We start from the raw sequence: 13,653 nt of genomic DNA, 5'->3' as shown, positions 1-13,653 counted from the left end.
TGAGGCTCTGTTGATTTTCTGCTGTCTTCACCACAGATGCAACAATTCCAATGAAAACTCCTGTGGCGGGCCGTGCATTTTACACCTAGGCCGTCAGTAGTGCTCCGAATCACTTCACACCCCAATAATTAGTTTATGGCAATAAAAAAAATCTTATTATGCAGAAATGCAGTATAAAGAGAAGTGCATCGCAGATAGATAACCCGTGTAGTGTTAAAATTCGCTCGCGGGAGAGCATGTGTTGACAAAGGGATGCCCAACTCTGTACTCTTCCACTGACACCCCCACGCGTAATCGATCGCTCACCCCGCGGCTTTGTCCGGGGCGCGGCCCGGCACCCCAAGTGCCCAAATTCCAAGAGTTTGTAAAACAAGTCCTTATTCGGTGATAAACCCGACCGTTGAGGCGACGGTATAAAATGACCGCGCCTCCTCTGCTCTGGGCCAGAACCTCCTCACCTGCACATCCGCTGGACGCGTCTTAGCGGTTGTCCAGAGAGGGTGAACGATCCTCTCGGGGTGACATTCAATCTAGCACGGGATATCTCTGGCCCGGGATGTCTCTTAAGTGTATTTTCTGACTTTGAATAAACCATTCTTGCTTGATTAGCTCCTGAACACACCGGGATAACAAACGTCCGGTCCCGTGTCGGGAGCCACAAAAGCGGACAGTAGCCACAATAAATGCGCTTACAGCAAACAGCTGCGACACATAAAAAGCACCGATAATAACCCGATAAATTTGTAGTATTACTTAGGAAAATAGCAGCATTTTACTCACCAAAATTCTGATAATCTGTAGACAAAATCCATCCTCCTTTCTTTCCTCAAATAGAGTTCAATTATTCAGTCGTACAGATTATCCGTGCGCTTCGCTTCAAGCACTCCCAGCAATAAAATTTGCAGTGTACCTCGGGGCCTGTGAGCCAAATGTCGTACAAATCCTTTTCCTGGTTGTGACAGGTTCGCTAGCTTAGGAGTTGCCCGACCTTTCTTAGCTATATCCGGCTTTTCTTCAAAAAGAAAATCGCTTTAACTATATATTAGTAACTAAATCCGTTTCTTCTCCTCCTGCAGCCATTGTGGGTTGAAAAAGAACCGACATCAAACAAACACAACTATATTTCTCTTCGCAGCTCCCAACTACGCTTCTCCTCGCCAATAAATAAATAGTACGTAGTCAATTTTTCTTTGAAAATTCTACACCAGGGGTGTCAAACTTATTTCTCATCGCGGGCCACATACGGCCTATGTCAGGGGTGTCAAACTCATTTCTCATCGCGGGCCACCTACGGCCTAGGTGGATGTCAAGTGGGCCGGACCATTAAAATAATAGCATACTCAACAATAAATAACCAAAATATCATGTCTTTCCTCTGTTTTGATGTAAAGAAGTACAAGGACATTAGAAAATCTTGGAATTTTATGACCAATCCTTTTACAAAACATTTCATGAAACACCTCATATTTCCTTAGACAAAAGTGCAATTTACTTCTATCATTCACATGTATGCATTGCAATCATGTGATCATGCAATCCCACTGATCATACAAAGGCACAAAACTTTAACAAGTAATTGGTATTGAAAAATATAGTAATCCACTTTAAGATTAAATGAGACTGATAAAGAAAGGGATTTTTAAACCATTTACACATGTGCATATAAAATCTAAACTGAATCCCTGCCTACACCCTCCAAACTAAGAAGGGTGCTATTAAATCTGTAAGGATTGGAGTATTCACCTGTCCTGTAAATGTGTAAACTTCAAACATGAAACATGCATACACATACAATACATACTGAAAATGTATGGAGTTGCATGAACAGTAGAATTCCATTCATCCATTCATTAGAGAAACTAACAAAAAACAGAATTACTCACAAGGAAATTAAAGGACCAAATATATAGTCTGCTTTACTTGCCAAATGTGTGACAGAAAAAGCAAAAAACTACTATAACACATTTGCAGCTACCATTGGGCAAGAGGTTGGAGCTATCACAGGGGTACACAAAGTCTATCACATAGAGACATAGAACTATTCGCACTCTTATTTACGCTCATGGACAATTTAGAGTCCTCAATTAAGGTGCATTTTTCTAAAACCATGGGAGACGCCACACACATAACCAGAGAGAAACAACAACTATGAAACATTCCCCTTGTCCAGTTTCAATTTATCTAGAAAATGAATATGCTTAAAAAACAATGTGCTCTTAAAATGCAACACAAATTATTCAGTCATGAGCCATTTATTTACTTTAACGGTCAACCTGCACAGAAGCTATGGAACATGGGCAATATGCCAGTCCACTTTCTATCAAAATGCTCAATTGAAATAAATAACTACATGGTGCAAAGTGGTGTATGATTGCCCTGGTGAGAAACAAGAGAAATAAAAATAACTAAATAGAGAAATAAATATAACTAAATAAATATAAATATAAGTGGGTTCTTGAAATTTCCTTCTTTAATTTATACTTTATTAATCTCTCATGGGGAGATTCATTCTTCGCATTTATCCATCAGCGTCAGGGGAGCTGTTAGGGGTTCAGTGTCTTGCTCATCAACACTTCGATGCACAAGGAGGAGCCCGTTGAGATGATTGCCCTCCCCCCCCACCATTTTTTATACTTGTGGGTGCTGCAGTACCTTTATGCAAAAAACTGATATTAGACAGACAGAGGATAACTCCACCTACCCTTGAGTGAACCACCCCTGTTCTACGTGTGGTTCTGCTGTCGCATTTGTACTGTAGTCCTCTGTTGGTTTTAGAATACACTTCAATGGAATACACACTACACATTATCACATTACATTACATTACATTACATTTGGCAGACGGTTTTATTCAAAGCGACTTACAATAGAGGACATAAGCACTGCAAATAACACTTGCAAATACAAGATGCACAGGAAATATATAGAACAGTAAGCTGGGGTTAGTTTTTTTTTTTAAGACAAAAACGTACACATACGTACACACACACACACACTGCATAGCCTAGCTTGGTGCCTAACCTGATCTGGGGCAGCTCAAGCATCAGCGCAGTAAATAGTCCTGAAAGAGAAAAGTTTTTACCTGTTTCTTGAAGGTTGAGAGAGATTATGCTAGTCTTGTTGCTTCCGGAAGTTTGTTCCACCACTGAGGTAGTAGAACTGAGAACAGTTTTGCCTGAGATCGCTTTGAGCGAGCAAATGGTGCTTCTAGTAGGTTTGTATTCGAGGAACGCAGCTCTCTGCCAGAAACATAAGGTCTTACCATTTCGTTCAGATATGCTGGAGCTGTTCCTGAGGTGGTTTTGAATGCCAGGGTCAGGGCCTTGTGCTTGATTATGGCAGCTACTGGTAGCCAGTGCAACTGGATGAACAGAGGTGTAACATGAGCCCTTTTGGGTTGATTGAATACCAACCGTGCTGCAGCATTTTGTACCATCTGCAGTGGTTTTATTGCACAAGCAGGTAGTCCAGCTAGGAGGGAATTGCAGTAGTCCAGGCGGGAGATGACCATGGCCTGAACCAATAGCTGTGCCGACTGTTGGGTCAGGTAGGGTCTGATTTTCTGAATGTTGCACAGCACAAATCTGCAGGTCCAGGAAATTGATGTAATATGGTTGGAGAATGACAGCTGATCGTCGATCATGACGCCGAGGTTTTTTGCAACTTTGTTTGGGGCCACTGTGGTAGAGTCCATCTTGAGGCTGATGTTGTGATGAATAACATTAATAACATAATTAGTTGAAAGAACAACACAGTGACCAAGAAAATAGAAAATAGCCAAACGAAAATAGCAAACTAGATATGGCTCTAATGTTGTCCTCTGTTTTCTTCTCTGGTCTCCTATGATACAATTTGTCAGTGAATGTGTCATATCTCTGGATGAGATTGAATGCCTAAACTAAGCAATGGAGCCGCATAATCTGGCTCAAGTCAAGCACATTTTGTCCAAGAGGGCCCATGTATGGCCAACATGGAATGTTGGTTGTCTTGAAGTAACACAAACAATAGCTGGGGGACTATTTATTTTTGACCTTTTCAGTATAGTGAGGTGACAAGGCAGTTTCTCTGAAGGTGTTTGGCTCTCTCCTGTATGCAAATAGAAGCAAAGAGCAGATACACTCTTTCACATTAAATAATGCATTTCTCCTCAAAGGTGTAAATTGTAAAGGGGTTAAGAGGCCAGGATACTAAGAAGGTGTGGGCTGTTTCAACACCATTTAATTCTACAAATGGTACAAACAAAAATCTAATTCCTCCTCAGTCAAAAAGGAAGGTGGGATCAGTGCAGTTTTTTCTCCAACTTGTTACATAAGATCTGCTCAAACTAAGTAGCAAGTGCACAAATCATGCTAAAATGTGCTGCCCTCTGGGAACATTACAACAACAAGGATAAGGAATATACTGTTGCTTTGTCTTTAATTTCTCAGTCATGCATGTCACACATATATCAGAAAAACAAACAAAAAAATATATATATGTTTGTTCTTGCTGTGAAAGGAGAAGCTAAATTCATAATTGAAGTAATAATCACCAAGCCCCAAGATGATTTTTGTTAATGGATTTCCCTGGTGAGTTAATAGTGAAAACTCATAAAAACTCAAAATATACAGTTTTAGACTGTGGGCGCTCCCAATTCCATATTGTCCGATCTTAAAAGTTTAGTTGCACAGTGACCCCCGCCTCATGAAAAAGATATCTTAAAGCTGAAACTCTGAAAATTAAAATCTTGCAATCGCTGCTGCAGCAATCTACAGATTAATTGAAAATGTCAAACCACAGTCGTACATTTGTCAAAAACCCTTGAATTCAATAATCTTAAGGTGAGTAAACATTTCATGAGAACATTATTCTTTATATTGTCTTATAAATACATACATACATTATATATGTAATGCTATCCTGCAATGAGAGATGCAGGGAGGGGCTGGAGCCTATTCCAATTATCATTGGAGGAAAGGCAAGGTATGACCTGGACCTGCCACCAGTCAATCATAGGTCCACAGAGAAATAGAACCATTCAGACATCTGGGCAACATAGAGTCTCCAATTAACATACTGCATGTTTTTGGACTATGGGAGGAATTGAGGAACCCAGAGGAAACCAACGCACACACAGAGAACATACACATTCAAAGACTCCCAGCCAGAATTGAACCAGGGAAATTTTTACTGTAATGTGAAAGCACTAACCACAGTGCCATCATAGCCACCGCCTTATACTGTCTTCTATATTTGATGTTCACCTAATGGCGCAGTTTCCAATGACAGCTTACATCAACATTTGTTTCTGAGTTATAGGATCCTCTCTGACTGAGCTATGTTCAATTTTCTGTGTAGGAAAATGGTTGGGAAGTCCCTGATTGCTGGTTTGGTAGTCCTTCTGGTGGCTGTAGTGAGCTTGTTCCTGGGGGTGTTCATGGGTTTAGGGAAGAAAAACACACCGCCCACATCCGACCACTTCTACTCAAAGGCTGCTGTGGCTGCCGATGCAGGAAAGTGTTCAGAAGTGGGGAGGTAAGAAGACGTTTGTAGAACACAAAGAAGTAGAATATAAATGTTTTCTAACTTTGCACATGGTGAAAAAAATCTACCACTGATTTCATGTTGTTTTAGAGATATTTTGAAGAAAAATGGTTCTGCTGTGGATGCATCAATTGCAGCCTTGCTATGTGTTGGTCTCCTGAATGCACATAGCATGGGCATTGGAGGAGGACTCTTTTTTGTCATCTATAATGCATCCACAGGTGTGTTAACATCATTTATTAAAGTCCATAACAATTCAAACTAAGCAAAAACATCCTTAGCAATCTGTGCTCATTTTCTGATTTACAGGGAGGGTGGAAACCATTGATGCGAGGGAGACAGCACCCATGAACGCCACCCAGGACATGTTTGGCAACAATACCAAGCTTTCTCGTACAGGTAGCCATAAACAACAAGTTATTGGACTATTTCCAGCAAGAGGAACATTTCGGATATATTGTACTGAGGCTATTGTAACAACAGACTGGTATTATATAAGTTAGGAGTGGGAGAATAAAAATGGTATTGTCTCATATCACCTTTACACAACCTCTCCATATGTAGGTCTGATTAAATTATGATATATACATGCCCACCAAATTGTAGAATTCAGTTAATATTTTGGTCTTACAACCAAGAGCTCATGATGTTAACTGTTTCTTCATTACAGGTGGATTGTCTATAGCCATTCCTGGGGAAATCCGTGGTTATGAGATGGCACACAAGAGGCATGGCAGACTGCCATGGAAAGAACTATTTGAGCCAAGCATAGCCCTGGCTCGTGATGGCTTCCCAATAGGAAAAGCCTTGGCTCATGCTCTCTTCAAAAGCAAAGATTCCATTCAAGGAAACACAAACTTGTGGTGAGAATGAAGGACTAGCAGTGAATAATGCAAGCTTGCCTAGGGGTTAAAGATCAACCCTGCTACAAAGAGACTTTTAGTCTTAGAATTTATCTTTATTAACTAGCTTGATTAATGTATAAACATAGTAGCTACTTGAGCTGGTCATTATGGGATATTTACCAAGAGTTATATGCAAAGATTAATAAAAACAGAAAAAATCATTATAATGAACCTTTGATTGAAAGTTATTCAAAAATTATTTGTGGCAAGGCCAGGAACAGCCATCATCCCTCTGTAAAGAGTTCAGACAGTCAATATATTTGTCTTGAATTAATACATTTAAGTCTCTCAGCTAAGCCTCGCCAGGAAAATGGTGTGCAGACAGTTTCACAGGGATACGTGGAATTTGTTGGGGGGGATAGGAATTTCAAAAGCTATTTGACTAAACTGACTCCAAAGTAGTGGTAGGAGAGAGTGTAGCCCGACAATATAGGATGGTGGTTTGTAGAATGACTTTGGTGACAAGCAAGATCGAGAGGACAAAGGCAGAGCAGAGGAAAAGTTGTGGAAGCTAAACAAGGAAGTAGCTGTATGATTTTCAGGGAGGGGATGAGAAAGGCTCTGGGTGGTCAGGGAGAGCTTCCACATGACTGGACAACTACAGCTGATGTTATCAGGGAGACAGGTAGGAGAGTACTTGGTGTGTCACCTGGAAGGAAAGTTGATAAGAAGACTTGGTGGTGGAATAAGGATGTGCAGGAGTATATACAGAGAAAGCAGTTAGCAAAGAAGTGGGACACTGAGAGAACTGAAGACAGACAGGAGTACAGGGAGATACAACATAAGATAAAGATAGAGGTAGCAAAGGCAAAACAAAGGATGAACTATGACTTGTAAGCTCAGTTGGATAGTAAGGAGGGAGAGAATGCTCTATACAGGTTGGCAAAACACAGAGATGGAGTTGGAAAGCATGTACAGCAGGTCCGGGCGATTAACTATAGAGAGGGAAATGTATTGATGGACACGAGAAGAGTGATGGGAAGATGGAAAGAGTACTTTGAAGAGCTGATGAATGAGGAAAATCAAACAGAGGCAAGAGTAGAAGAGGTGACTATTGTAGACCACAAAGTAGCACAAATTAATAAAAGTGAAGTGAGAAAGGCATTGAAGAGGATGAAGAGTGGAAAGGCAGTTGGTCTGATGATATACCTGTGGATGTACGGAAGTGTCTAGGAGAGGCAGCAGTAGAGTTTCTGACTAGATTCTCAATGGGATCTTAGAGCATGAGACGATGCCTGGAGAATGGAGACCAAGTGTGATGGTGCCCATTTTTAAGAATAATGGGGATGTGCAGAATTGCGGGAACTGTGGAGGGATAAAGTGGGCCACACAATGAACTTATGGGAAAGAGTAGTGGGAACTCAACTGAGAGCAGAATCCAGCATTTGTGAACAGCAGTATGGCTTCATGCCTAGAAAGAGTACTACAGATGCAGTATTTGCTTTGAGAATGCTAATAGAGAAGTACAGAGAAGGCCAGAGGGAACTGCATTGTGTTTTGGAGAACTAGAATAAACATATGACAGGCTGCCTAGAGAGGAACTCAGGTAATGTATGAGGACGTCTAGAGTGGCAGAGAAGTATGTTAGAATGGTGCAGGACAGTGGTGAGGTGTGCTGTTGGGGTAACAGAGAGGTTCAAGGTGGAGGTAGGACTCCATGAGAGATCAGCTTTTGAGCCCCTTCTTGTTTGCAAAGGTGAAAGACAGGCTGACGGATGAGGTTTGAGAGGAATCTCCATGGACCATGATGTTTGCAGATGACATTGTGATCTGTAGTGAATGCAGAGAACAGATTGAAGAAAATCTAGAGAGGTGGAGGTATGCGCTGGAAAGGAGAGGAATGAAGATTGGAGCGGGTGGAACGGTGAGCCTCCAGGGAGTGAAGATCATGAAGTTTTGAGGATTTCAGGTACTTGGTGTCAACAGTCAACTTGGTGTCAACGGAGAATGTAGAAAAGAAGTGAAGAGATGGGTTCTAGCAAGGTTGGGAGGAGCGGAGAGAAGTGTCAGGGGTACAAAAGGACAGGTGTACAAGACAGAGATTAAGATGCTGAGGTTCTCTTTGGGAGTGACCAGGACGGATAGGATCAGGACTGAGTCTATCAGTGGAACAGCACATGTTAGATGTTTGGAGAGAAGGTCAGAGAAGCCAGACTGAGATAGTTGGGTCATGTACAGAGGAGGATGGTAGACAGATGCTGGAATTGGAGCTGCCAGGGAGGAGGTCTCAAGGAAGACCGCAGTGAAGATTTATGGCCGTAGTGAGAGAGGATATGAAGGTAGTTGGTGTGAGAGAGGAGGATACATAGAATAAGGTTAGATGGAGATGAAAGGAGAAGATGCAGAAGAATGTGACTAAACAAAATGTCCTTGTTTTTTGTATTATTTATTTCTTTTGACTGTCTCATCATGACTAAATCAGTGTCAATGTAAAGATAAAGTCACCTATTCCTGGTACCAGATGCTTGTGAGCCTGTGTTTGTATATGTGTGTGTGTGCGTGTGTGTGTGTTTGTGTGTGTATTTTACAAACTTAACTGCAGCATTTTCTCTTTTGCTTTTTTCCAGTGAAGTCTTTTGCGATTCTCAAAAAAACATCCTCAAGGAAAATGATATTGTAAAATTTCCAAAGCTTGCAGACACATACCAGAGAATAGCAGAGGAGGGGCCAGATGTATTCTATAATGGATCAATGGCAAAAAGCATTGTTGGGGACATCCAGGCAGCAGGTCTTGTTTTCTGTTTCAATCAGGTCCCTTAGATGTGTGAATACAGTTTGGATGCATGTAGAAACAGGGACACTTCATACAACATGGGCTTTATCGACCACGTAATATATAGATAAGTCCTCTCATTAAAATGTTACTGACACCATCTATGTTATAGGAGGGATTATTACTTTGGAGGATTTGCTCGAGTACCAGCCTGTACTAAATGAAAATCCCCTGAAGCTGAATGTTGGGGAATTTACTATGCATGTCCCAGATGCCCCCTCAAGCGGCCCGGTGCTGGCACTCATACTCAACATAGTGGATGGTGAGCAGGTTTTCCCTGGCTGTGTCTGGAATGGTTTTTGACACAGAAAATAGCTACTGCATATTTAAGTCTTAAAGCATCAAATTCCCATCTTTTCAGTCCGAGAATCTTTAGCTATGCTTGAAAAACACGTCATTGGTAATTTTTCAATCATATTGAATGCATTTATAGATGGATCCAAGAAAATGTTTATATTTGCATTGAGTCTCATGAAAAAAAGCAATACTTAAGTCACTCAATATATATTCTTTCATGGCCTTTTGCAGGTTACAACTTCACAGACACAAGTGTCTCTACAGCTGAGGAAAAGACCTTAACATATCACCGCATCGTAGAGGCTTTCCGCTTTGCTTATGCCAAGAGAAGCAGACTTGGCGACCCACGTTATCTCAATATTACTGATGTAAGCCTTTTACAGTAGCTATTAACACCAGTTTTTCAGACAAGTCAATCACTATATGCAGAATGGTCACAGTCCTCCATCTATAGCAGACTCCGCTCTGATTTATCTCGATGAGAAATGTTTCGTACGGAAACAAAATCAGTCATCATTTCCAAGAGTGACCTGAATTTTTAAAGAAAAAAAGGGGATAAAGTCTTTTTTAATAGTTTGCAGTTGTCAATCTGTTAGGAGATTTTACTTTGCTGCTCACTTTTTTTTCCTTTCTTTTTTGTAGCTCATCCACAACATGACCTCAGACTATTTTGCGGATGGCATTAGGAGTAAAATTACAGATGACACAACCCATCCAGACAACTATTATGAGCCAGACTATTTTGTACCAGACAACCACGGAACAGCTCACTTGTCAGTCATAGCAGAAGATGGGAGTGCGGTGGCTGCCACCAGCACCATTAATCTGTAGTAAGACTTATTATGATGTATCCAACGTCTTCTGTCTTTGCTCTTTGGCTTTCAGACAGTTTCTGAATACAGAACAAGTTCTTCAAGAGGAAAGCATGTTTCCATTTGTTTGTTTCCTAACAATTATTTTTCCTCATAGCTTTGGATCAAAAGTCATGTCTCGATCAACTGGAGTAATTTTCAACGACGAAATGGATGACTTTAGTTCCCCTCACATGAGCAATGGGTTTGGAATCCCTCCCTCACCAAACAATTTTATCCAACCAGGTGTGACTGGCCTAAATTATCTTGCTTGTTCTACACCAACCTTTTGGAAGTAACCTTTTGAATGAATGTCTTCATTGATGGATTGTGGTGTTTTTCAAAGATAAGGCCATTTCATCCCATTATTAGGGAAACATTACAGCGATGCTTCAACTCCCCCCTGTATTTGTCACTGTCAAAGCTATAAAGGATTTATCTCATAGAAAATGTTTTCCTCCACTTGAAAGGTAAAAGCCAATTAAATGTTGAATCAGTCTTTGGCACAGTGTCTATCTATTTCAGGAAAGAGGCCACTGTCTTCTATGTGTCCGACTATAATCTTTGACAAAGAAAACCAAGTGAAAATGGTAGTTGGAGCATCTGGGGGCACAAAAATCACCACAGCTACTGCCTTAGTAAGTCTTATGTCTTAATTAAGTCTTACATATGTATCTCCACACAACACATGCCCCTAGAAACCGCAGGTATTTCCTTTTATCCTGACAACAGGTCATCCTGAATTCCTTATTCTTCAATTATGACCTAAAGAAAGCTGTGACTGAACCCCGTGTGCACAATCAGCTCAACCCAAATATGACAGTGGTGGAGCAAGGCTTTGAAAAGGTATGTAAAAGTTGTGATGATATATTACATATTGTGATTATATTATATTCCTGAATTGTTCCAATGAAGGGCGGCACAGTGCTTAGCGCTTCGGCCTCACATCTCAAAGGACCCTGTTACGATTTTGACAAGAGGACCTTTCTGTGTCTAGAGTTTGCATGTTTTGCATGAGGGTTTCCATCCACAAAAACATGCAGCAGAAAAAACTGGGAGAGTTGTCGTGAGTGAATGAATGGTTGTCTGTCTGTATATGTGGCCCTGCGATTGACTGGCAACAAGTCCAGAACCCCACCTCTCGCCAAGTGACAGCTGGGATAGGCTCAAGCAAGCTGAGATAGGCAGATGGTGGATGGATTGAGGGTGTGTTGATTGGCTGTTCCAATGAATACAAAAAATAAGTAAACCTAAAAGGTCATCCTGTACATTCCTCTTTTTAACCCCTTAACACTGAATAACTACATTTTAAATGTGAATGTAAATTAAAAGCTTTGAATGTAAATTTTTCCTGAATTTCCACAACTTTATATGTGGCTCACTTCAAAAAAGATCATTGTACTTTTTCTGCTGCATAACAAAATTACAACTTCAAAATATTAAACTGGTATATCTTAATTCAACAAATGAATTGCATACATTGTGTCAGAGCAGAAGAACCATTTGCTTCACTAATTTTTATAAATGGACTAAACTTCTAGATAACGTTGATGAGATCAAACTAAGGTTATGTCATTTCTGACAGATATATTGCTGTTGCCAAAGAATATTGTACTTGCCAAGCCTAGTCCCTTTCCTGAATATCACATGCACACCTTCAGTGATCATAAAGTTAAATACATCCCTTTCTACATTTTATTTCATCATTCCTCAAATTTTATAGTTGGGATTCATCAGTATTCTCTGTTATGGTGGCTTGTCTCATTTCCTTTTTTTGTATTTGGTATTTGTGTTGTAAAGTTAATCTGGTGTTTTATTTTAATGTGTATCTGCATACATCTATCATTATTATTTGCATTTTTTCTGTCATGTACATCACATGTTTACATATCTGGTCTGTGTTATTGTGTTTTCTGTCTGAAAACATACTGTGATGATATGAAGCAGTATAAGCCCATAAGGGTGATCATTTTATGCAGTGGAAAGTAATCTTTTTCTAACAGGATAATAACATGTTGGAATAAGTACAGTTGTATCATGCAAAGAATTGGAAACAAATTGGATTTTCTGTGTGAAGCAAATTGTAATTATCTCAATTATATGCATAAAAACATCCTAGAACACATCCTCACTGATCATCCATTATCTGCCCCCTCAACACTGTGTTAACATGCCATTTTGGCAGAGCGTCCTGGAGGGCTTAGCCCAGAAGAACCATGTAACGCAGCTGCTGAGGACTCCAGACTCTGTGGTCCAGGCAGTGGTGCGTCAGGGAGAACGTCTGTGCGCAGAGTCTGATCCAAGAAAAGGAGGCTACCCAGCAGGATACTGAGGGTGATACCAGGCCCTGTTTTGCTCTTCAATCTGGACAGTCTCCTCAGATACATTTTCTACACTGGGGACATTTTCCTGAGTCATAAACACCACAGAGTATTAATGACTCAATTTCTATACCTCTTTTATGAAAATTACTGATTTTAAGCTTTTTTTTTTAAAACATGCTTCTTCTGAACCACACAAAGGTTGTTAACTCCTGTATTATCACTGACAGATGAGGGTAGGGTAAGGTTTGGGGACAGTGGATCCATCAGGTTTCAATATTTCGGTAAAGAAAATAAAACAAACAAAAAAAAAATCAGAAGAGCTTCATATACTAAACCCATTTGATACAGTATTTTATCTATATCATATATACAACAAAAACTATGGTAATATGATATTGGGAAAATTATTTTATGAACATGTAATTGTCAATGAACAACTGAAAAGCTGGGCAATCTATCGGATACTATATTTTCTAAATCTTTCTAAACTAGAAAACCTAGAATTGCAAGCATGTATACCAATTAACGTTAAGGACACCTCAGGTTGTTTGCCCTTTTTAAAAAATGTCTGCCTCCAACTTTCTTCTGATGTAAATTGATTCTGACATGATATTTAGAGGACATTGACCATGTTATTTTCTACTGTGACTCTATAGTAAAGCTATAACTTTTGACTTGTAAATGTTTAATATCGAGTAGAGGTTAGGTGAATGTATAGTGTATCTGGAAAAAAAATCATTTGCAGATATATTTTTCTAAACATGCATCGTTCTTATGCCATGTTTGTTGCCATGCTTGTTATTAAACATTTTGAACAAAGATGTTATATTTTACAATGGGATACCTGGTATTTCTGTGCTGTCTTTGATTTAACCACTGATTGTGTTTGCGATATCATCTGTTACTCGTGGTTAATCCTTTTTTAGCCTCCATACACCCATTTATATTTGAAATGTGTAATGTACCCATCACTTAAAAAG

General features: G+C 40.0%; 1 protein-coding gene across 1 annotated transcript in view; it reads left to right on the top strand.

Annotated features, from left to right (window-relative positions):
* The window catches only part of ggt1a (gamma-glutamyltransferase 1a), a 28,317-nt gene extending 14,811 nt beyond the window's left edge, over window positions 1-13,506 (top strand). Inside the window, exons 2-13 of the mRNA XM_086173716.1 lie at window positions 5,338-5,514; window positions 5,614-5,744; window positions 5,833-5,922; window positions 6,194-6,386; window positions 8,996-9,156; window positions 9,314-9,463; window positions 9,730-9,866; window positions 10,141-10,328; window positions 10,468-10,595; window positions 10,875-10,987; window positions 11,082-11,195; window positions 12,535-13,506. Coding sequence (XP_086029842.1) covers window positions 5,342-5,514; window positions 5,614-5,744; window positions 5,833-5,922; window positions 6,194-6,386; window positions 8,996-9,156; window positions 9,314-9,463; window positions 9,730-9,866; window positions 10,141-10,328; window positions 10,468-10,595; window positions 10,875-10,987; window positions 11,082-11,195; window positions 12,535-12,681 — 1,725 coding nt within the window. The 5' untranslated portion in view covers window positions 5,338-5,341 and the 3' untranslated portion in view covers window positions 12,682-13,506. The remainder of the gene's footprint in view (window positions 1-5,337; window positions 5,515-5,613; window positions 5,745-5,832; window positions 5,923-6,193; window positions 6,387-8,995; window positions 9,157-9,313; window positions 9,464-9,729; window positions 9,867-10,140; window positions 10,329-10,467; window positions 10,596-10,874; window positions 10,988-11,081; window positions 11,196-12,534) is intronic.
* Window positions 13,507-13,653: the final 147 nt, after the last annotated feature.

This window comes from Fistularia commersonii, chromosome 26 (assembly GCF_037954325.1).
Source record: "Fistularia commersonii isolate RoL2024-O1a breed Wild chromosome 26, RoL_Fcom_v1.0, whole genome shotgun sequence".
NCBI classification, from domain to species: Eukaryota; Metazoa; Chordata; class Actinopteri; order Syngnathiformes; family Fistulariidae; genus Fistularia; species Fistularia commersonii.
This window is presented reverse-complemented; position numbering and strand designations above follow the sequence as displayed.